Genomic DNA, 25324 nt, shown 5'->3' with positions numbered 1-25324 from the left:
AAGGACATTAAATATATTTCTGTAATGTTCTGCGTCAATATCCTCCCTGAACGTCCCTCTTTCTGGACTTCAGCGTTAGTGCTTTCAATAAATCAACATCTTACACGCCGGTCGAAGTTAATATGGGGCTGTGGATGGGAGTGATTTTCACGTGTTCGCACAGATACGTGCGTTCGGAATCGGAGATGCGTAAAACCGTAAAGGTCACCGTCTGAACTTTCAAACGTATCGGAATTAATGGTAAACAAAGGGTTCCTAGCAAAACAATCGGAGCGAATAAGAAAAATAATTATCGATAGGAACGAATCGGTTCCTGTCTACATCTGTGAACAATTTTGCGTTTAATGTGGAATTAATTAAGCCTTAAGGATTTTTTTTACCATCGCAAACCTTGGTGTTCAAACAGAGATATTTGTCCAAATATCCAAAATTTAACAGAAAGGAAAAACAATTATTTAAGGTTTTTAGTTGAGATAAAAAGGAGGGAAAATTCAAAAGGTGGGGTTGAGAGGGGAAGTTAGTGTCCGAGTAGATGGAGGTCACGATAGCTTAGGTGGTAGAGCAGCAGCGTATCTAGCCGAAGATCGTGGGTTCGAATCCCGCTCGTGCCATTGACTTTTTTATCTCAACTAAAAACCTTAGTTAATTGTAATATATTAATTGGTAAAACGGACCACGAAATTAGTGAATTTAATGAATTAAAATGAAGTATACTTCACTAAAGCTCTCCGTGGCCATTTCATTTGTCGCCGAGAATCCAATCCGATTACACGACATTTGAAAAATGGCAAAAAGGAGGATAAATAGTGGATCGAAGTCACGATAGCTCAAGTGGTAGAGCAGCAGCGTATCTAGCCGAAGATCGTGGGTTCGAATCCCGCTCGTGACTTTTTTATCTCAACTAAAAACCTTAAGTAATTGTAATATATTAATTGGTCAAGCGGACCACGAAATTAGTGAATTTAAAGAAAGGAAAAACATTTATTGATATAATTAATGAATAAAACATCGAGTTAGAACGCTTTTATGGCTTTCACCGCTGCTTCTTCTGCGCCTGCCAATTATTTTGTACAGTGACAATAATTAAAAGTTACAAACGACATGTTTTTGTAATAAAATTTTTTAATTACTTTTCTGGTTTTATCGGCTTTAATCACTACTATGTATAATATAAATTGCTAATTATTTCCCCTCGATGAAGAAATTTCATTTGTTATGTTGTTCTATCGTAATACATACAACTTTGTTATGCAACGTTGGGCCCAATAATAATTTAATGAAGTAACTACAAAGTCATTCCACAGTACCTGAGAAAGACCTGACCTAAATGCAACATCGAGGAAAATTGTGTTGTTTTATTAATTAATAATTAATTGACAGATCAAGCGTTCAAACAACTTTAAGGTAGTTACTTCGATGATCGTTTAAAATAAATATATATCACGGAAAACCGTAAAAATGAAAAAAAAAAAATCAATGATGTGGCAGTAAACTGGTAACCAATTCAAGTGAAACTGTAGACTGTAATAGTTAAGAATAATAGTATTTTTGTGTGTGAGTGTAGTACATTTAATATCTTGTGGTATAATAATTAGTTCTAATTGCAGTTTGAATGTCTGCGTCTGCCTGTGTATCTCTGTCGTGTCTGTGCTCTTTCTCTCTCGCTCTCTCTCTCGCTCTCTCTCTCTCTCTCTCTCTCTCTCTCTCTTTATCTATCTTTCTACCTCTTTATAAATATCTATATGGCGTAATCTTTTCACCACCTTTCCCCTCTCCCTCAGTAGCATTATCTAATATATATCATTATCGTCTTCTCATTTTCTCTTGTTCCCATTGCTCTCATTCTGTTTCTCTGTTTATCTGTCCTATTAATGTTTAATCTATCAAATGATTCCGGTTGCTCATTCTCATCTCTCTCTCTCTCTCTATATATATATATATATATATGTACAGAGAGAGAGAGAGAGAGAGAGAGAGAGAGAGAGAGAGAGAGAGAGAGAGAGAAAGAGAGTGATGAGAATGAGCAACAATATCCACATCATATTCATGTGCTATGATAACAAAACTTACTTTACTCCCATGGGAAGGAATTTATTTTTTCAATTTTGTCAATTATAACCAGAGCTGTTATAAATCAACTTGAGGATCAGGCAATAATTTCGTGATATATAAAATATTTTAGATACTTAGATTTGAATTGTTTTTAGTCAGTGTGAGCAGTGATTTTGAAAACAAAAAAATTAAACTTCACTTTGTACGTAATTTTTACTGTAGAACGCCACTTGCCAAAATTGTTTTTTTCTTTTCCTTACCCCTCATCCATCATTAACCATAAGGAATATTTCAACCTTGGAGGTGGTTGTTTGAAAATTGCCCGTATCTGCACTCCGCGGTGCCAATTGGCGGTGGGAAAAAAATAAACAATTCGTCAAAATTGATGCGATTACGGTCGAAACCATTTGCGGCTCCGTCTCGCCGGAAAGCACATATCGCGAAAGGGGCTCAGAGGTCGTTTTCAGTCTGTCTGCGTCTAATTTCGTTTTCCTTCTCTCTGTTTCAGATCTTTGAACACCGGACCCGGATGACGTGAACTTCAAGTGGGAACGAGTTAAATAAATTTGTGCTGTTGGGGCCAAAAAACCAACATGTAAATATACAAATTTGTTTGATATATCGAGAATAGCATCGTTTAATCCTGCTATGTAAACCCCCCCTTCTGAAGTGTGCGTGTAAAGCGTGCAAAGAATATACTAAATATAAGAAAAATAATAATAATATTCATAAAAAACTGATACAAAATTGTCACTGGTGCATCAGTTTTTTAAAATATTAAGATGTGTTAAGAATTTCTGATAATTGTTTTTATAGTTTTATATAAAACTGAAAATGTCGATGATTGAAGGACCTTTTTTTACAGATAAATATATATTTTTTTATCTTTCGCATATAGAAAGTATGTACATACAAAATAGTTTGAAAATTGAGTATTGTGAGCTCATAAGATTTTAAAAGGAATTCAATAACAAGGACGTTGCTTAACAACAAACACTCAACTTGGCTAATTGTAGTGAATAGATTTCAGTAATCATCAGCCACAATTTTAGAAAAAGAACACTCAGATACCTACAAACAACTCTCCCACCAAAAAACCGAATGCACCCACAACACATCACAACATAAATTCAGGCATACAAACGATAACTCGGACATACAACCAACACGATAACGCACACCAACCACAGAAATAATAACACACAAACCCAAACTTAAAAACAATAAATAACTCAGATTCACAAACAATATTCAACATCACCAAAGCTTAAAAATACAAATAACATACGCAGTAACGTATCACAAACACAGTACAAGAAAAACCCACTAATGTACAAACACACTTATAAGCAAAATACACATTCTCCTTACCTTTCTCACTCACTCACTCTCTCTCTCTATCTCTCTCTCTCTCTCTCTCTCTCTCTCTCTCCACACACACACACTCTATCACTCTTTTTTTGTTTGTCTCTTTCTTCAGCCTTTGACTTTTTGATTAAATCAAGATCAATCAATCCTTCCTCCTCCCTTCACCCTCACTCTCGCTCCTTCCTCTCACTCTCTCCAGCTCTATCCTCCCTCTCCTTCAATGGCACAATGTTCTTTTACTTTTTTAATATTAATTTTAGCATCCTTCTAACAAATTATTAACTATTTTTAATCTTTAACTTAACATTTCTATCCGTCAAAATATTTATAACACACTGCACGACAACAGTCACCGCAACCCAAAATAGAGGACTCCATCGGAAAACACCGATAACAATAACCCACATTCTTTACAAATATCCACCAATAACCAAATCAAAACTAAACAAAACATGTAACCGCATATTTATACAATTTAAAAAAATATGCAAGCCAAATTTCCTATGTGTTAACTTATCTTTAATGAGATCTCATTGACATTTATTTAAGTTTAATATTTATTATTTAAAGATTCGGAGGACCAATTACAAATTAAAAATGGTAATTTGCATAGAGGCATATAACCTATATTTTTTTAATACGAGGGTTCGCAACAGCAGAGGTTATATCAACCCTCGGGATGCCGGTGTTTCTGAAAAAACCCCATTTGTAAGTATATATGTCGAGTTCGAATGCAGGGCCGCTGGATTCGAACCAGGGACCTTTACCTTACAGTGATGAGCGCCGTGTCAACGCCTAAACCGTTGCGGCCACCGACGCCCCCTCTATATACGTATTAATCATCTTTTAATTTCTGTTCCTCCTATATTTTTTTTATTGTCGCGTTTGGTGAAAAACCCCGAGAAAAATAAACTTTTATGTTTTGTCTAATTTCTCATCAACCAAAACGTTTTACTCTAACTCTCCAACCTGAGCGCCGGTGTTTTGGAAAATAAAGCCCATTTGTAAGAGTGTTGGGTTTCATCGAATTCAGGGCCACTTGATTTGAACCCTGGACTTTTACCTTACAGTGATGAGCAACGTGTTAACGCCTTAATAGTTGTAACCACCGGCTCCTCTTCCAAACCGATTCACAAAAAAACTGTTTCCAAACTATAAAAGAGGTATAAGTCCTTTATAAATGTATATCTATGTAGGATTTTTTTCGTTACTGATTAGTCGGATGAATAAAAATTGTGTTTTATCCATTTACATTTCAAACAAACAATCTATAATAATCAATTTATGGTATAATTTAATGTATTTTTTGTGAAAATAAGCTTATGCTTTTGACAGACAAGAGCCTGCTTGCTTCCGTTTGTTGACTGAACAATTTGTAATTTCCCAGGTAAACAATATAATTGTTACGTTGTACAACTTTCTGTGCACATCGTTATTATTTATTCCCTCAATTTTTTGTGAATTAATTTACCATTAATTAAAATGATAAATGAATTGTTCATTGAATGAAGAAGTTTGAAAAAATTCCGATTTTTCGAAATACGAAGTTTGTTAACTTTTTGTTCCCGATTTTTTGATGAAATAGGGCTGGTTTATACTGCATTGCATACTGGGTGAGTTTAACTTCTGCCCCCGTATATATCATTTATATAATTTTTGTGAAAACTCCGAGACTCGCAAATTTTAATTTATTGACTAGTTTCCTTGTTACAAGTTTTGATCTAATTCTCCAGGGTAACCGGATGGTAAATTCGCTTTTTCAAGTAATAAGGTACTCATCGGTTTTAGATTTCAAACAACCCTTCCAAAGATATTCGCAAAAACTGCTTCCGAGCGTTGTTTTTCGGAAAAACGAGCTACATCCAAAGCAACCTATTAAACAATTTTATTTGAGAAAATTGTTGCAAAGTTTTAAAAGATTGGAAACAAATCATTTATCAATTAAATTTATAAATAAATAAATGGTGATTAGTTACAGAAGTTGGGGAAGATTTCGATAAACTCACTCTGTAAATGTTCTGTGCATTGTAAAATGACCTATATCTCTTTGGACCACTGACCTTGTAAATTGCGACAAGCGTACCTATTGGTGATAGATAGCTTGTTGAAAAATGAAAGTCAATGAAGTTCTGGAATGATATTTTAGCCTGTTGTGCAACGTTAATGTATGTGTTGTTCTTAGCATTGTAATTATTTGATGGAAATTATCATAACGCGAACATTCGAGATGCAATGTGCGACATTTTAACGACCTCCTCACGTAAATGGTACCGAACGATGAAACCGAATCGGGACATTAATAAAAACCATAACCTTTCACTTTTGGTCGTGAAGTGAATCTGAATACTTCGGTAAACGTAATCGGACGACCGTCAGTTTCTCTCGGTTCCTTTTCAATATTTTCTCGCGTGAATGAAAAAAAAGCCTCCAATAAGAAATTTCCCAGTGTCGACCTAAAGAGAAAGCCGAAGGTCCCGCTCTGAACCGGTCGCGTGAAACAATTGAAAAGCAGTTTTGTTTGAAACCGGGATGGGCATATTGGACAGGAGACGGTCGCCCTTGGCCGGCAATATAGGCTCGCAACTACTTTCAATCTACATCATTTGAGTGCAACTCACCTCCCTCAGATTTAGGAGATTTAAACGATTTAAACTACATGAGTGGATGAGTTATGTACGTACGTTTGAAATATCTATAACCAGTTTCACGATAAACCGTCACGTTTCGAGGCGTGCATTAGGCGGAGGAAGAGACCAACTCACTCCTCGTGTTTTGAATTCTTTATTGAATCTAAAGATAGTAACCGTCTTTGACAATTACGACCCGGTCTAAAAATTGCTTCTCCGGACCTATAACAATACCAGGAACTTTTTCTATCAAGTATTAAGCTATTACCTCCTTTTTTACGACCTACTAAAAGTTATTTTTTGTTACAACAACATCAGTTGGGTTAACAGGTTACAGGGTTATGTCACTCTCATAAAAAAAGGAAAAGAACAGAAGAAACTGTCCACTGGTAGCGAAACAAATGTAAAGACTTATAATTTGTTTTATGCTAATCTTGGAGAATAAAACCGAAAATAGCCCATTGACTATATACTTCAGAAATAAGAGCTAAAAGCTTATGGCTCACTAATCTGAAGAACCAAAGCCCAGCAAAATAAGCATAACCAAATATTAGGCAGCACAAAGACTGGCCTTATGATTTTTGCATATTAGCCATGACGAATTCTTATATATGTTGTTCAAATTGGGGGTTATCGGGAAAAAAGGGCCAGAGGCGACGGTGGGAATCGAACCCACGACCGCGGCGTGAGAGTCTCTCATGCTAACCACTCGGCTACCGCGGTCCCCTAGAAGTAGTTACATTGGCAAAAATACCCTCATAAATTAGCACCTACCTATTAAAGCGTTACCATTAAAAACATCACATCAAACTTTGTCAGTGAATGCAAATAAAATCTCCAAAACTTCGTGAAACACAATAACTTGATGGTATCTCGGGTACGAAGGCACAAAGGAATTCGGGGTAACGAAAAAACAGACACATGGCTAAAGCAGGATTTTTTCAATTTTTCTGCAAGACCATATATAAGCCCTGAAATTATTTTTAGGATAACAAAAACAAATAGAGAATCCTCCATAGAGAAGGTAAAAAAGACAAAAGGAGAAGTAGATAAACTCTAGGGGCATTACACACAGTAAAATAATCCCTCACCAAGACTGACAAACTCACTGCTACAGTTAGAGGGGGATAAACCCAGAAGAATGACTATTTACTTATTTACCGGTCACTGACATCTGAAAAAACATCGACGCAACATGAGTATATTCAACCTATTTGTACCTGGGCTCCATTTGTACATTATTTCAATGAGGAGGAAGAAACAGCCACCCATATCATCTTCGGATGAGAAACACCCGCTCAAGCACGACATAAGCCGGGATACAGAGAAAACCAAGGAGAAGGAATGTAGCAAGGGCAATCAATGACCATTAAAAGAACTCATTAAAAGAAAGATCGAATCGAAATACTAAACACAGAAACTAGAAAAATGACCAGAAGTCTGCAGTGCTAGAGAAATATCAACCCCTCTCCCTAGTCTCCTCTTATCATTATTTATGCAAATGGTTATTTCTCTCAATGTCACTGATTAGTACATCTAAAGGCAATCGTATCCTTATTATCCTAGCAGGGTTGAGAAGAAGATAGCGTAAAATTTGAAATACTAGGTAGATTTTTATGGGATTTTGATTGAGCTGAGGTTTAAATACGACTGATGTTCGAGGTTTTGGATGAGCGCTAAGCGTCTAGGTGGTATGTCCTTACTGGTTGGTGTCGCGTAACACGAAATTACGCCAAGGAAAGCCACAGAACAGTATATAAAGGGAGAAGAACGCATTAACACTGTTGGACAGTTTATTTGAAGCTACGGAAAACGGATAATCAGGAATGAAATTTCAAGAATGTAGAATGTGTCGGACAAATTGTTTAACATGCGCGTTTTAAAATATTTTAGTAAGATTTTGGTGTTTGAATTGGGATCTTTTACCAAAGTATTCAGCACTCTCCCTTGACGAATGAATGAGCATTTTTTAGGTTTACTAAGATGGTAAGCACCTATGAAAGAAAAAGACCTTCTAATGTATTTAAAAAATCGAAAAGCAAGGCAGTTTTATCGATGGGAGTTGAGACTTGTACACCCGGTTTGACAGTAAAGCCGGGTGCCGCCCGTCGTGAGTTTAGGATTCGCGTTGGGTTGATGAACCCTAAAGAATCTTACTATTTATGTATAAGCCTAAGGAGTAAAGTAATTGCCGTTATAAATTGAGAAAAGCATTTGCATGTTTTTCTACAGAGGTGTCTTTTAAAAACCCTTGCCCAATCCCATCCCTGGTGGTTCGTTTTTATTTATTTTATATTCTGCTTGATCTTTCAAGGGAGAAAAATCGTTTTCGAACTTAGACCGCCGAGTATAATGCACCGGAATGTAATGCTGAACACAATAATCAGGATGTCACAGGAGGCCTATTCCTCCCATGCCCGGCAATTACCCCATCACTTGAAAAATAGAGTAAATCATATACTTTCTCCAAATAATGCGGGACGATTGGACTAGAACTGGGATTTAAATTTTTAAAAGAATCTTTCCAGTGATCACTTTGTATCCTTTGAACTTATCCGATGAAAGTGTATCTTTAAAAAAAAATCCTATCCTTTCCTCCGATATTGTTATTCTTAGTAAATCCATCATATTTCGTGGTCCGATTGACCAAATAACTTCTTTCAATTAATTTATTTTTATGTAAGGTATTGGTTGAGATAAAAAGGTCAGTGCCATGAGCGGGATTCGAACCCACGACCTTCGGCTAAATACGCCGGCCGTTGATCTACCACTTGAGCTATCGTGACATCGATACACTCGGAAACCAACCTCCCATCACAACCTTCCTTTCGAATTTTCCTCCTTTTTGCCATTTTTCAAACGAAGTGTAATCAGAATTCGATTCTCGGCGACAAATGAAATGGCCACGGAGAGCTTTATTGAAGATATACTTCGTTTTACTTAGTAAATCCATTATAGCGAGCGGGATTCGAACCCACGACCTTCGGCTAAATACGCCGCAGTTCTATCACTTGAGCTATCGTTACTTCGATCCACTCGAAGGTCGAATCCCGCTCGTGACAGTGACTTTTTTATCTCAACCAATACCTGACATAAAAATTAATTAATTGAAAGAAGTTATTTGGTCAATCGGACAATAAACATTGTAATAGTTTTGTTTTCAAATTGAACAGAAAATAAATCATATTTTGTGGACGGTACAAATTAACTTAGGACTTTTGCAGATTGTGCAGCTTTCATAAAGCGTACACACTTATGGTAAAACGAGAAATCCTTTCTAGGATTTGGCTCATGACGCTTCATTTAAACCCGAGATTTACATTCACTCACTTTTCACCTCTTGAACTTATCTTTCTATTGAAAACACGTCTTTACCATTTAAAAACCGTCGGGCTTTCTTTAATAAAATTGAATTTGATTTCTTGAATTCTTCAAGATGATAGGTGTGAATTGTGCAGAACAAATATGCTAGAGCTTTACTGATTCTTGTTTTTTAAGCTGGGTGTTGGTTGCGAGTCGGTGAACTCATGCTGAAACGGCATTGGGACATTTATTGGGTCCGTTTTCACTTGCGGGTTTGTTGAACTATTCAAACCTCCGAGTGAAGCCGGACCTAATAACTGACCAAATGCCGGTTCAGCAAGAATCTTTTTTATTTGATCGCCATAAGTGAAGTTTTCAGACGATCTACAAGCGACGGGAATGTTTTAAAAGTAATAACGCATGGTACGAAGTTCCTCAAAACTTTGATGTCGTGATATAGGGTATGCAAAAAGTAGAAAAGTCTATTTGAAACTAAAGTTTTGTGTGTTAATCGCTCAGTCACAAGAAAGGGGACCGGCCAGGATCAAATGAATAATGAATTTTGTTTTATTGTTTCAAAGCGCATTTCACTGAGCTCATTTAACACGAATACAAATTTTATGAGATCCCCTGAGAAACTTGCTGAACTTTTCACGAGTACTGAGGATTAAATTATTAAATACTCCAAAGAAATGTCTATTTTTTAGATTAAATTATTATTACAACTAAAGATGTTTACACAAACCCTTCAAATCATTTCTCACCCTCTTTGGCAAAAATGTAAACAATTCGCTAACCGGGAAATACAATATTCTCATCCTGTATTAATCTTTTTGACAATTACATTCAAGGGCAGTTATAAACGTTTTGTTTCGTGACCAGGTAACAGACCTGAAAAAAATTATAGGGCCATCAAGAAGCCAAGTGAAGTGTCACGTAACTGACGCAGGGAGACACTTTTTTGATTAGAACGGAAGTAATTACGCCGCAAGGAGAATGAGGATTGTGCTTAATTTGGTTGATTGTTTTCAATTTGGACGGGGGTCAATAAAGTTCCTGTTCAGCAACAGATTGTGCCGATAAGAAAAGTAATGTCGATTTTTGTGATCAATAAAACATTGTTTACTTACGTTTATATGCACTAAATATGTTTATTTATTTTATTTTATTTTTTTTACGAGGGTATTTCAACTACGAGATCATTTGAAGTGCCGGTGTTTGTGAAAAAAAAGCACATTCGTAAGTATATATGTCGGGTTCAAATGCAGGACCGCTGGATTCGAACCCAGGACCTTTAGCACGTGATGAACGCCGTGTCAACGCCTAAACCGTTGCGGCCACCGACGCCCCCCTGTATGTTTATTTATACGTTTTACGTTATGTCACATATGTTTATTTATACATATTTTTCCTGTATTGTTGAATGTAAAAGTCAAAGAATGTTTAGGAAGTTACAGTAGCTCACTAAAGTTAGTTTTGTGTATCAAAAATTCTGAAGTGAATATGTGAAAAGTTAAATTAACCTTTCAATTATATTGCTCCTAAATGTTGATCTTATCCAAATATCATGAAAACTATGGTGCACAGGTTTCGATTTTTCATGCAACAAAAATACACTCAAAGACAAAAAAGAACTATTTATAAAATGGCGTATACTGCGATTTTGGACCACCGAAAGATTCGAAAGAGGAGAATGTAGTGGTTGATTGCAATGTACAACGGCTAGCAATTATTGCCCTTACTGCACTACGGAACCTTCACTTAACCGTTTTATGGATTGGAAGTTCTCGTTGATCTCCAAATAGTTCGCAATGTAAGGGTGAACTTTAAAATGGCTTCATATGAATAATCTGGTCTCCAGACGTCCCGCATCAGGTTTTCTTTAAGTGGCAGTTTGATTTGTGACAATCAGATGACAAGGGCCGTGTGTGAAGAAAACTTGGAGAATGCTTTGCTTCATGTGCCATGGGAGTCACAGCATGGACTGTTGCTCAGTTGGTATGAGGTGGAACGTCCTTACCGAACTATTTATCATTCAGAATGGATCTTTGAATGCACTAAGGTACATTGAGGATGTTCTTCTGTCAGCTGTGGTCACTTTTGCTCCGTTGATTGGGGAAAACCTCCTGTTAATGCATGATAATCTTCGAAAGCATATAGCTTGAGTTATCACCTATTGTTAAATTGTTACTCAGATTTTAATCTATCACTAGGTAAAGGATTTTCCGGCGTTTTGGTGAATTTTCTTTCAAACTACCATAATTATATAATTTCGATTAAAAGTTATGAATTTCTGATTTCGTTTAATTTGATTTACATGACTAGGAGCGGTGATTTTCGTCGGTTATTATTGTTTTGTTTTTGTTGTATTTGGTCCAGTGGTGTTTTTCTTTTGAAATTTAGCGTTTTTTTGTCATATGTATTTTTAATAGGGCAAAAATAGTGTGTGAATTTATTAAGCTTCTTTAAGTGTTATTTATGTCTATATTCCTATGTTCTCCAATAAGTTAATTTTTCGCCCTTTTTGTTCGTTGAGAACAAAAGACATGCTTGTTTCTATTAGTTCCTGATTGTTATGTATTAAATGCGTAGTAATTCGATTTCCAGTTGTTGTCCCTGAAGGATCTGAGATGTCCTTTGCATCGATCTTTTAATTTCCTTTCTGTTGCCCAATGTATTTCCGTATGAACACGTTCTGCTGTAAACACCGTTATTTTCTAGTGGTTGGTTGTTGAGGGGTTCACCGACTTGCAGACCTCCAACATCAAAATCATTCTATTTGGTAAAATTTTAAGGTAATTACGATAAGTCAACCTCCTCCTGATAAACTTTGGTATGACAGTTCTTGATACTGGGGTTAGTTTCCTTGAAAATATATAAAAATTAAGAGATATATGTGTGGTGATTAGTGACCGTTAATCGATATTTATTTAGAAATCGTGAGATGCGGTCTGGTGTGATGTAAAAATGATTAAGAAAAAGGAAATGTTTTTCTGAAACCTACATCACATCAGACCGCATCTCACGAATTCTAAATAAATTAAGAGATATAATTTGTCTGTTTGGGGGCGTCGTCCCTCATCACTGTAACGTAAAGGTCCGACATACTTTAAATGGACTTTTCAAAAATACCGGCTCCCCGAGGGTTCATATAACCTCGTAGTTGAAATACCCCCGTAAAAAAAGTTTGTATGTATATTTTCCTGAGGTCTGAAAAAACCAATAAGAAAGACAAAACAGTAAAATTTTTCATCTTTAGGTTAAATATTTGGAGTGAATTATGCCTCTGACATAGAATAAACTACGAGGATATCCTATTTGGGTCTAATCAGGAATGGTTTGATTTTAAAGAAAGTCCGCCCATTACCTCTATTGTCCAACAAATCTCTTGGTACAAGCCATTAATATCACACATCAGCACGCTATGAATACCTTATAATTGCATGTCGATCGCGATTCTCACCCACAGGTCTAATTATCCGTTCTTGTACAAATGATTATCAATGGCCTTCTCCAAGGTTTGATTTTATAATATTTGACCTCCAAACAAAAATCGTATTAATTTAAGACGCGTTTCCTGGAATGAGAAATTGTCAAATCATGTCAGCAGCTGATCAATTGCTTTATTCTTCTGCATCATTTTATCATTGTTCTTTTTAATCAGTATATCGTCTATGATTCTGCAGATAATAATTCCCATTTTGCTGCAATTTTATTCATTTATAATTTCATTAGAGCGTATTAAAAAACGTTAATTGCCGAGATGTACGGCGATAAGAGGAACATCGGTTAGACAGCTTAAATAATATCAACAAGCGAGGATCGTGCCGCAACCTGTTGCTCCCTTGTATTTCCACCCCTTCTCAGGCTGTGCTACCCCTCGGTAAAACGTAGAACCATTTCACCCCTTGAAACTCTCACCCCTGGCACCAGATGGTATGGGCTTTTTCGTTTGTAAATTGTTTTGACCAGGTGGCTAAATCTGAATATATAATTTTGATTAAAGTCTTGAGGAATAATTTTTATTATTAAGAGAATAACAAAATATTCTTCATAAAAAGATCGCAATATCCAAGTAATAATAAATTAAGAATATAAATTCAACAAGAATAGGAATAAAAAATGGTATTTTCCGGCTTTCGCCTGATCGTCTTTATGCAAAGCTCACACAATTTGGTTTCTGCGGGTACACCTCGTTTTGTTTTTATGATCTCAGCTTCTGTCAATAAATTTTTCTTGAGTGAAAGACGTTTGTTATCCGATGACCTTTGACATGCCAAAATATCGCCTATCTTTGGAAAACCTTGATTTAATCCATGAGGGATCCGCACGGTTAAGAGTTTTCAAGAAAGGCACAAAAGAACTTATGATTTTATCGGACCTTGTTTATAAAGCAAGTTTACGCGTAAACTACGGAATAATTCTATTTCTGACCGTTTTATGCACAAGTAGTGAAAACGTCAAACACCAGGCGAAATATTTACTCAGCACGTCTTTTGAGTTTATTCCTGGTTTAGTAACCCTATCGTGATCGTTTCAAGCTGTAAAATTTGGACCTTGCAACATTTGAACATCTTGGAAAACTTTTTTTTCAGTTTTATTATAAACTTGTCTACTTTTATTTATAACAACGATAAAGTAAAATGTGTAACTTAAAGAAACACCATGTTTTATTGACATCCCCTTGCACATGAAATTTTCAGCCCACTCGCAAACTTTAAAAACTCTCTGATTCCCTTTTCACAAGCCCACATGGTCCCACAAATACATAAGGTATATATTTTAATTTTTGATATAGTTTGATCTTTCTAAAACTAAACCTTCATTAAATCTTCTCCCATGAATCTTAACCCTGAAGGTCAGGAATACCAACAAATATGTTAGTCTGTATTATTATATTTTACTGACTGCCATACAGTATTTTGGTGGGCAACAAAGAGATAGATAGAGAAGGTATAATAAAATTATTTGTAGCATAAAGATATATTACAATAGACAGATCGTTTGAGATAGGGGGCTTATTTAAGGTACAAAAATAAAAAGAAAAATAATGAGGCGGGTGATACAAAAAGAGAGTAATAGTTAGGTATAAATAGAGAATGATAGTAAGGGGAGGAAGAGAGAGAGAGAGAGAGAGAGAGGGAGGGAGAAGGGGAGAGAGAGAGAGAGAGAGAGAGAGAGAGAGAAATGATACTGAGAGACATTTACAGAAGAAAAATTAAAGAGAATGAGAAAGAGAAAAGAAATGAAACGAGAGAAATTTATGGAAAGAAAAATGTTAAGATAATGATAGAGAGTAACTTGAGAGGGAGAGAGAGAGAGAGAGAGGGAGGTAGAAGGAGAGAAAGTGAGAAAGAAAGAATGATAGAAGAGTGAGCGAGAGAATGAGAGAGGAAGAAAAAGAAAAAGAGAGAATGAAAGAGAAAGGAAATGATACTAAGAGACATTTATAGAAGAAAAATATGGAGAATGAGAGAGTGAGAATGAAATGAATAAATCGTCGTTTATTGACCTGAAGCTTGCATAGGACCATAGGGTCTTCTCTTACAGCAGTCAGGAGACTGTTTTAATTAATTAAAATTAAAAATGTGTAAATTAAATTTTATTGAAATTAATTTAATTCTAATTTAACTCTTCTAGAAACTAGGTATATACATAAAAATACAAATTAATGATACAATCCGTAAAGGAATTAATGATGATACGGAAAAATATAACCTCTAATTATCCTAGTCAAAACATAACATAAAATGACATATCACATGCCATGTCGTATGTAACATAACTTGTAACTTAACTCTTTAACTAATTCTCAGAGAGAGAGAGAGAGAGAGAGAGAGAGAGAGAGAGAGAGAGAGAAAGAGAAAGAGAAAGAGAGAAAGAATGAGGGTGGGAGAGAGACATTGATTTATTAATGCTAGATTTATAAATAATCTAAGTGATTCGGTCAAATTTGACCACTCTTACATCCAACAACAAGGAGAGTGGGGACAGAAGAGAGAGAAAGGGAAAGAGAGAGCGACATGTGTAAATTTGAGTGATTTTGGTCATATATTGAAACTTTTACTAACATTTATCGATCTTGCAAAACTTTAGATTGTTCAAAGAAATAATTATTTATTAATTAACAATATACAAATTATTCTTCCTCCTGAAAATACATGATTAGCATCAAAATATCCACAAATTTTACTAGGTAAAAATAAGTTAAGTTATTGAGGGAATACTTAACAAAAAAAACTTTACAAAGATGCAAAAATCTTTGATAAATTTCCTGGAAAATCAGAAAATTCATTTAAAATGTTATTGTCAGAGTTATTTAAATTCAATATGGGGAAAAAGCAGGACTTTTATGTGGGCTATGGATTGAAATGGAGTGTTCAGGATTTACGTCAACAATGTTACATTTATTCCCGAGTTTATAATTCGACTGGCCTTCCTTTTTTTGTACAATTTCCATAGTGTTTGATGGATTACTTGTACTTTTTGTTGGACGGATTCCTTTGTCCTCCTTACCGAAGATGTATGATATGTAGGCAAGTCTTTTGTTTTTGAAACTTTTTCTTGTAAGTAGTCACTGTAATAGTGAAACATTTTCAGTGGCATTTTTTCCCGGCGGCAAAAATAGATTTATCCTTGTCTGATAATTTTTTTGACTTGAAAGGACTCAAGAACAATAGGTATGAACAGAAAAAACTATTAAAGTGAAACGAGAATTTAGTTTATCTCTGAAAAGGAAATTCACAAGTACAAAGACAGTGTACTAGGACAAGGTTTACACAGGCCCATTAGACGATGCCGGGATCTGTTAGTATAATGGAAGTTGTATATTTAAATTTTAAATTCGGCGGATCACTCTCCCTTCGTTGAGGTGTCATTCTGTCTGACCGTGATGAATACATTGAATGTCTGCCTTCCAGTGAATCATATTCCCGTCACCTCCTTGAATCGATCATTGCTCTCATTGTATTGAAATATGCATTTGAATAAAAATCGTGAATTTGGCGTGGGTTTGAAACCGCATTTACAAGGTTCAATTGCTTGCGTTTCTTTGCTTGTTCAATTTTTGATTCCTTCCGTCCAAATGGACTGAAATTACACGCCAATCTTCCAAGCCGGTATATCCGTGATTACACTACTTTTTTTCAAGAATAACCAGCAACTAGTTCAGTTATCTTTATTAACTTGTAATGTTTAGTATGAAGATTATAGACTACCCGTTTAATTTTGTTTTGGTTTTACTTAACTCCATAAAAATTCAGTCTGTCAAAATCAGATAAGCACTACTCTACTATATTCTTTTTCCTGTGATAAATTCTATCTATAACCAACATTCATCCTGACCACCCAATTTCATCGTGTTATCATCGGAACATCCTTAGAGCTAAGCAGTTCGGCCTTTCAAAAAAGCCTCCAATATAGAAGAAATGAAAAAAAACTTTACGTGTAACTACTACCAAAGCATGATTAATAATTGCATTTATTATATTCTTTAAGTACTTAAATTATTATGGTGTATTGTATATTATTATGCACAAAGTAAGTTCTTTTCAGGATGTGTTTCTTAATAGACTTAATTCGGTTTAACGAGATGATGAAAATTTAATTTTAGATGCATGTAATCTATAACATTGTTAGTAAATGCTGTAATTTTATGATTTCGTTCTTTATTGATTTATTACTGTTAAATGAACATAAATTTTGTTAAAGTTATTATTACTGTTCCATATTCAGCTTAAATTTTTTTATTATATACATGTGATCATCTAGAAGCGCATGTAAGTAAGTTCAAATTGTAAAATTTTCGTTTCTGGTTGAGTGGCTGGCACTGCAAGAATGGCACAATTCAACACAGAAGGCAAACACTTTGAGCCCTGAAGATGATGTCAATAAAGATCGAATCGTTGGCACGATAAAGAAAACGTTTTTCTGAAACCTACATCACACCAGACCGCATCTCACGATTTCTGAATAATTAGACATTTGTAAAAATAAATCGTTTATCAAATCTCTCTGAGAATGATAGTAAGGGGAGGAAGAGAGAGAGAGAGAGAGAGAGAGGGAGGGAGAAGGGGAGAGAGAGAGAGAGAGAGAGAGAGAGAGAGAGAATGATAGAGGAAGGAAATGATACTGAGAGACATTTACAGAAGAAAAATTAAAGAGAATGAGAAAGAGAAAAGAAATGAAACGAGAGAAATTTATGGAAAGAAAAATGTTAAGATAATGATAGAGAGTAACTTGAGAGGGAGAGAGAGAGAGAGAGAGGGAGGTAGAAGGAGAGAAAGTGAGAAAGAAAGAATGATAGAAGAGTGAGCGAGAGAATGAGAGAGGAAGAAAAAGAAAAAGAGAGAATGAAAGAGAAAGGAAATGATACTAAGAGACATTTATAGAAGAAAAATATGGAGAATGAGAGAGTGAGAATGAAATGAATAAATCGTCGTTTATTGACCTGAAGCTTGCATAGGACCATAGGGTCTTCTCTTACAGCAGTCAGGAGACTGTTTTAATTAATTAAAATTAAAAATGTGTAAATTAAATTTTATTGAAATTAATTTAATTCTAATTTAACTCTTCTAGAAACTAGGTATATACATAAAAATACAAATTAATGATACAATCCGTAAAGGAATTAATGATGATACGGAAAAATATAACCTCTAATTATCCTAGTCAAAACATAACATAAAATGACATATCACATGCCATGTCGTATGTAACATAACTTGTAACTTAACTCTTTAACTAATTCTCAGAGAGAGAGAGAGAGAGAGAGAGAGAGAGAGAGAGAGAGAGAGAGAGAGAGAGAGAGAGANCTTCCTTCCGCCCTCTCACATTCTCTCTCTCCCTCACTCACACACACTCTCTCTCTCTCTCCCCCTCTCTCTCTCCATCCCTCCATCCCTCCCCCCTCCCCACAAGAAAAAAATATATATACGTCATGACATACTTATTTGCCGTTGTATATAATGTTTTGTCTAGGATAATTAGAAGTTGTATTTTTACATAACATCATTAATTCCTTTACAGACCGCGTTTCATTAATTTGTATTTTTATGTATATACCTAGTTCCTAGAACAATTACTATATTAAAACACCGATTATTAATTTTTGTCGCGTTGTTTTCGTATCGCGTCAAGTGAACGAGACGTGTCGCATCTCCTCGACTCGGAAACCGTGGGCCGCGGATGGACAGCTTATGGGTAAACAGAACGCGTTTGCGTGAGCAGGGGAACTGGTTCAATTCAGAGATGAGTCTCAATGTGTCAGTGGATTCACGGCCGTCCTCTTCACACAACCATCCGCTAATAAATGTCCACGACCTCGGCCTCTTCTCCCCTAACGTGTTTCGGCCGGTTCCGACGGCAATTTCGTTCAAAACGTGACCCTACCAAACATTTTTTCGAACTATAGGACGAAAAACTGGAATAGTAAGGCGAAGTCTGGAAGAAAGAGGTTATCAATTAAGAATTGAAGTTTTTTGCTTATTTTAATAAAGGGTTAAATTTTATTTATTCAGCTTAATTTGTTGTTTGAATTTTACGACGAAAGGGATTTTAATATGATTCAGAATCTTGACACACTTTAGATTTTATTTTATTTTTGATTTCTAGCAAAACCATCACTTATACTTTCTGTAATTTAGAAAAGCTTCATAAATGAGTTGCCTAGCTACTGCAAAGTTGCACTTGAAACTTGGGTCAGTAGTAACTATTTTGAAGTCATTGGTTATCAATATCATGATGTAATTATATATACATATATTATAATATAATAATTACATTATAATATAATTATTATATTATAATTATATATACTGCATAACTAATGTTATCGATTCATTTCAGATCAATATGAATTAAATGCTATGCTTTGCTATGCAATATTGCTATGTTTAATTAAGATGATGGTTTATTTAGTAATAAAAGCCTTTAAAAACATTAAAATTTGGGAGGTATTGCTATCTTTGTTTGCCAATTTTTGTAACACAAGTTTTCTTAATAGAGCTGTTTCCCTTCAATCTCATTTGAACATTTTTTTTATGTTTGTTACATGACGATAGTCTGAGTCAATGATGTTACATATGACAAAAATCTATGCACCAACAAGGATTCTCATTGCTTGAAATTATAATTGCCATTAGAATAACAGCGTAGATTGCGGCGTTAATATTAAGGGACAGCAGGATATTTTTCCAGGAAATACTATTTTTTGGCTTTAAAGCATTAATTTGTTTTTTGTATTTCAGGTTGGGGAGAGCGATTGTTTTTATTTGGTGCATAGTTCTTGTGAGATCAGACGGCTGTCCTGAGTACTGTGCTTGCTCCGACAACGAAAGATCTGCAGACTGCAACATTTACGCGTTGTCGAACGTTAAAAGGCCCGTCGACTTGGACGAGGTCAAATTTGTCTCAAGCCAACCATTAGTTTTAACATCGACGATATTCAAGCATTTTCGCTCGGTGAAAGTGCTGAATCTGAGTTACATGAAAATCAGGACAGTTCCCACAGATTCTTTCCACGGGATGAAGTACCTGACAGAAATCGACTTGTCTTACAACAGAATCAAGAGGGTCAACGGCTCGAGTTACAAAAACTTGAAATCTCTTAAGACCTTGAGGTTGCGTGGCAATCCCTTGCAGTTGACCCTGTCCGATGTTATTGTTTCAAAAAGTCTGGAAGAACTGGACTTGGGCCAGTGTAGCCTTACCGATCTGAAACCTGGAGTTTTTAAACAAGTACCTTCACTGACCGATCTCTCGCTGGATGGTAATTTGTTAACGACGTTGGAAAACTCGCTATTTCCAAAAGGCTTGAGATTTTTGAATTTGGCGAGAAACAAAATTTCTATAGTGCCAACTAAAGTTCTGGTTTCATTACATAATTTGGCTGAAGTTGACGTGAGTGAAAATCCCATAAACTGTACTTGCAGTTTACTTTTAATGGATGATTTATTTGCCGGAGAAGGAAAACTGCTGTTGCACAATGCTACATGTTTCAGCCCGCCTAGATATGAAGGAAAACGGTTGCACGAACTGTATGAAAACAACGTTTGCAGGAGTGAGCTTATGCCCGATACTAACACCAACAGCATTCTAAGGTCAACCAAGGACCGCTCTTGGCAGTCCTTAATGCAAGGAGGAGATTTTGCAGACTTTCAAGCTGATCAGCCTCCCCGCGAAAGTGACAGTGGAGAAACCCAGAGCAACGAGTCGCAAAATAATAAAATTCAGGGAGGTCACTTGGGTCTACATGACCCCGATAAAACTGAAAATGATGACTATGATGAAGGTACGTATACAACGGCCCACGATTACGACGGTCACGAACAATGGACAGGTTCAGATGAGGGCGAGGGTTCCGGTGAGGGATATTATAATCCCAAATTCCCACATTTTGAAGAAACAGAAGATCAAGCGTCATCCACAAAAAAATATCTGGACTTCACGGAGGGATGGGAAATAAGGGTCGAATCATCGACGGAACCGTCGCCTTCAGTAAACATTGAAACTTCTTCGACGGAACCGACATCTTCAGTAAGCGTTGAAACTTCTTCGACGGGTTCGACATCATTAGCCGAAGAAATATCTCCATCGACAGAAGAGACTACGTCAGCTGCCGTTGAAATGTCTTCTTCTACCGAAACTATATCGTCATCATCAATTGACACTTCTTCTTCGGCGGAAACGTCATCAGTAGCCGTTGAAATGACCTCATCGACTGAGGAGACATCATCAGCGACCGCCGAAACTTATTCTTCAACGGAAACATCAACATTAGCAGCCGTCGAAATGTCTTCATCGACCGAAGAGACATCATCAGCTACCGTCGAAATTTCTTCTTCTCCGGAAGCGTCGACATTAGGTTCAGTCCAAACCTCTTCTTCGACGGAACAAGCATCATCACCAGCCGTTGAAACGTCTTCTTCGACCGAACAAACTTCATCAAGCGACGTCGAAATGTCATCGACGACGGAAGAGACTTCTTCAGCAGGCGTCGTACAGGTCGAAACACAAGGTACGACGCCGACAGATTCGAATTATTTCAGCCAGTGGGATTCCGACGAGACTACAGAAGCTTCTACAGAAGCTGTGCTTGTCGTAGAACCGGAGTTCAAAAAAACAGTAGAACTGCCGAATGAAAATGAAGTGTTCATCGAGACGAAAGAAGGATTCAGCAAAGAGGAGAAGAGAGAAGACAAAGGTTTAGAAATGTACGCTATTTATGCCATAACAGCACTGATCGTCGCCGTCATCCTACTTCTCGTCCTAGTCTCCGTGTGCAGAAGGAAGAGGGGTAAAAGCTATAAAGTGAGCTTGCCGGCCGACCCGGAGGCCAATTCGGCGACAGAAATGCAAGACATGCTCCTCCCCAAGCCCCCAGAAAACGGGATCAAAGTCGTCCCTAAAAACTATTCGAATGGAAACACCGCCAACGGAAAATCGGAACAGAAAGAGGAAGAAAGGCCGGTCTTGGCGGAACCGGAGCACGATCCCGAAAACGACTGGGAAGACAAGGTGGGACCGATCGAAGCCGTGACTGCCAGGATGTGCGTCCTCGCCAGGCCACAGACACCGATTTATATCCACAAGTCCCTCAACTAGTCGTCCTAGTGCCATCCTTAACGGACAATAAATACTTAATTTATTTTTCAAACAATAAAAGGAATATTTATAAGCTTAGTCCTTCATGGTACGATATACGTATCATGTTAAATGTCTTCTTATAATTAGTAGTAATTATCCGGTTGGACTGGATTTCGCAAGAAAAAAAATCTATTATAAAATTCATCATAGGGAAATATTGTCTGCTTCTATATTTTTGTAACATAAAAATTTAGTCTTATTTTCTGTAAATTTGTTAATAATTTGCGTTATTGTTACCAAATTTTTTTCTTTGCATTTTTTTTAGTAATAAATTATTGTTGATTTCCATATTTTATTTGATTACCATTTCCTCAAATTGAGGAAATATCTTTGCAATGTTTTTGACATTGTAAATTATGACATCTATAATATATAAGTTTTGTTTATCTTTATTCGATATTTTACATCTAAATTTGTATAAATGACACTTTTCTATATATATAGTATGTTGTTTGGAAATAATGTTAGTGTATTTTTTTCTCCTTACGTTAATAGTTGAATATTTGAGGAAAAATAATTATCTTTTAACTATCATTTAAAGTTATTGAGTTTACATTTTAGTTTAATGTTAATGTTATGAAATGTATAAATTATTATTAAAGAGATGAAAACATTAAAAAAGTAGCTTGTCAGATCAAGCTAGAACAGAATATTGTGATAATACTTGAGACTTATAATACATATGAATACTCCTATGTATGTTAATAAAAATAATTCTCTCAGTTTTTACAATTATTGATCTTAAATGTCCTTTTTATACAGTCATTTTTTGTCATGTGGAAAACAGGTAAGTTTTGGAAATTACAAAACTGGTCCGAAGCGCTTTGAAGTATGATAAATATTACTTTAATTTAATAATAATTTATTCATATGCTACATATTTTATTAGCAAGAATCAGTTCTTAGAATAAGTTAGTTCAGCATAAATCTAGAAGGTCCTTGAAAGTCAATCTATTTTTTCTGTCTCTTTGAACAAGGATGTGAAAATTGCTGAATACTTTCTTACCAATCCGTCCTGAATTTATTTCAAACAACATGATTTTCTCCAATAATACTTATCATTCTGATTTTGAGTAAAATAGAGCACTGTTTTATAAACAGGTCAGAAAATTAATTACTGTCTATCATAAATGATAGACGTTGAAATAAGCATACCACTGTAGAAAGTTGAAGAAAAAAAAGAGTAAGAGCATAGTAGAGTTAATTTTGTTGATTTGCGCATAAAACATAGAGACATTCAATTGGAATATAGAACTACAATACATCAATAAAAGCCAGAAACAAAGGTAAAAGGTATACAAAAGAACTTAGAGTTTAGTCCAAACTGAAGCATATTCAAATTGGAGTGAGTCAATAAAAATGACCTTTAAAAATAGTTAATTTCCTATTTATTTAAAAAATCCTTCTATGCTTTCCAATGTTATTGTTTTCTTATTCCATATATGTATTTAGTTAGTAGCCATAATTGACCATTAATTATTTTAATCAATTAGACTTTTAATCTAAGGTTATGGTTGAGATGAAAAAGTAAGTGTAATAAGCAGGATTCAAACCCACAACCTTCGGGTCAATATGCCGCTGCTCTCACCACTTGAGCTATTCTCTCAGAGAGTGCTCAGAACAACAAATGGTTAGAGCAGTGGCACATTAAGCCGAAGGTCGTGGGTTCGAATCTCGCTGATACTTGTATTTTCATCTTAACCAAGGCCTTAGATTCAAAATATAAATAATTTGAAAAAAGTTATTGTTAGATTGATCTAACCATTTGACTATTGTAAATGAATTAGTAAACATTACATCTCATGAATTTTACCAAATTATGTTTAACAATTAATCTACCATAAAATCCACATAAATTGTGTAATCGAGAAATCCGGCTTTATTCAAGTGATTTGAGAATTTCATTTTGAAAACAAAAGTTGTACTTTTTGAAAAAAATCCTTTGCAACTCCAAGCTAAGTTGTAAGTAAACACGCTAATCCCTACATCTAATTCCATCTCTCAGTTACATTTTAACTAAGCTTTTAACCTATTTTAACGTCATCAGCAAGGCAAAACAATCTTAAACACATCTACAAATTTAGATAATTAAGTTTTTAAAATATGGTTTCAAATTTCTTTGAAGACCGAGTTAGTCCCAAACATTGCCAAGGACTGTAACCTAACCTGTACCTATACTTTGTTACAGTCCACTCATGGAAGGAAATTTACAGAGCTTCAGCGAAAAAGAAACTTCTAAGAATGCCCACAACCAAAGACACTCTTAAAAACGTGGTTTACCCCCATACAATGAAAAATGAAAACTACTCTACTACGTGCCATCTAAGGTTCAACCACAATAGGGAACAACACTTTATCAATGCCAAACAAGAGCATTCCAGGACTCCAACTAAAGTTTTTTGGAGTGCCCCAGCGAGATGGACATCTACACAGATGGAAAGCAACGGGGAAAAACCTGCCAACTTACTCGTATTCTTCATCACCCAACTTACCGAAACATCTATAGGTATACAGAAATAAATAAAATAGAAATATACATTTATTGTAAATATGTTAATGTATGATAATATGGTAATGAACCTTGTCAGGCTAATTTATTAAATAAAGGCCACGAAAAAAAATCGTCAAGTCGCTTAAAAGTTGTCAATCTAGGTGCACACAGACTCTGAACCTCTAGAAACATTATGTTTTATAAGATGAAATGCTGATCAAGAATCTCCAGACTACACTAAAGCCTTATGAGATCTCAAATTGCTTAAAATGAGAAATTAATTTAAAAAAAAAAGGAATCATAAAAAGGAATGCGGAGGCAGAAAAATATTTCTACAATGGACAATGGCCAAATGGAATTAGTAGAATGTGTTCATGGTAATGGCAGTTTAAAAAATAGGTGAATTTATGTGGCTTCCTAACTTATCAAGTAATTAAGTAAAACTTACTGTTTGATATCACCTACCATCCTGGTCTGCCTATCCTTGCTGATTTTTGTTAGTTCAGGCACATATTCACCATCTTCATTGTTTGGGTGGTATTTGGGAATCACAAATTCAATATACAAATATCACTCAAACACTGAACATGGTGAAATGCCAAAACACATCTGAACCAACAAAAATAGAGCGATCGATAATTATCAAACAATTAATTGGTTGATCATCCTGTCGATCATCAGAAGGAAATTCCACAATTAAGTAAAAGTAATCCCAACCAAGGGGTAAGAATCGAAACTATGCATGTCTAATACTCAACTCTGACTTTCCACCTTCACGAAGCTTTTGCCAGTGTACCCTGATAAACAAAATGACAGAAAGATGGGTATGGAGGAACAT

At 35.5% G+C, this 25324-nt stretch overlaps 1 protein-coding gene across 2 annotated transcripts in view; it reads left to right on the top strand.

The window, feature by feature from the left end:
* The window catches only part of LOC106665058 (leucine-rich repeat-containing protein 4-like), a 58249-nt gene extending 35522 nt beyond the window's left edge, over positions 1–22727 (top strand). For both annotated transcript variants that reach the window (XM_024229013.1, XM_024229014.1), the window contains exons 2-3: positions 2561–2647; positions 19598–22727. In XM_024229013.1, the coding sequence (XP_024084781.1) occupies positions 2646–2647; positions 19598–21953 (2358 nt within the window). In that variant the 5' untranslated portion in view covers positions 2561–2645 and the 3' untranslated portion in view covers positions 21954–22727. The remainder of the gene's footprint in view (positions 1–2560; positions 2648–19597) is intronic.
* Positions 22728–25324: the final 2597 nt, after the last annotated feature.

The sequence above is a fragment of the Cimex lectularius genome, unplaced genomic scaffold (assembly GCF_000648675.2).
Source record: "Cimex lectularius strain Harlan isolate CLEC.00 unplaced genomic scaffold, Clec_2.1 scaffold174, whole genome shotgun sequence".
In the NCBI taxonomy this organism is placed as follows: domain Eukaryota; kingdom Metazoa; phylum Arthropoda; class Insecta; order Hemiptera; family Cimicidae; genus Cimex; species Cimex lectularius.
The sequence above is the reverse complement of the archived record's forward strand: the minus strand, read 5'-3'. Positions and strand labels throughout refer to the sequence as shown.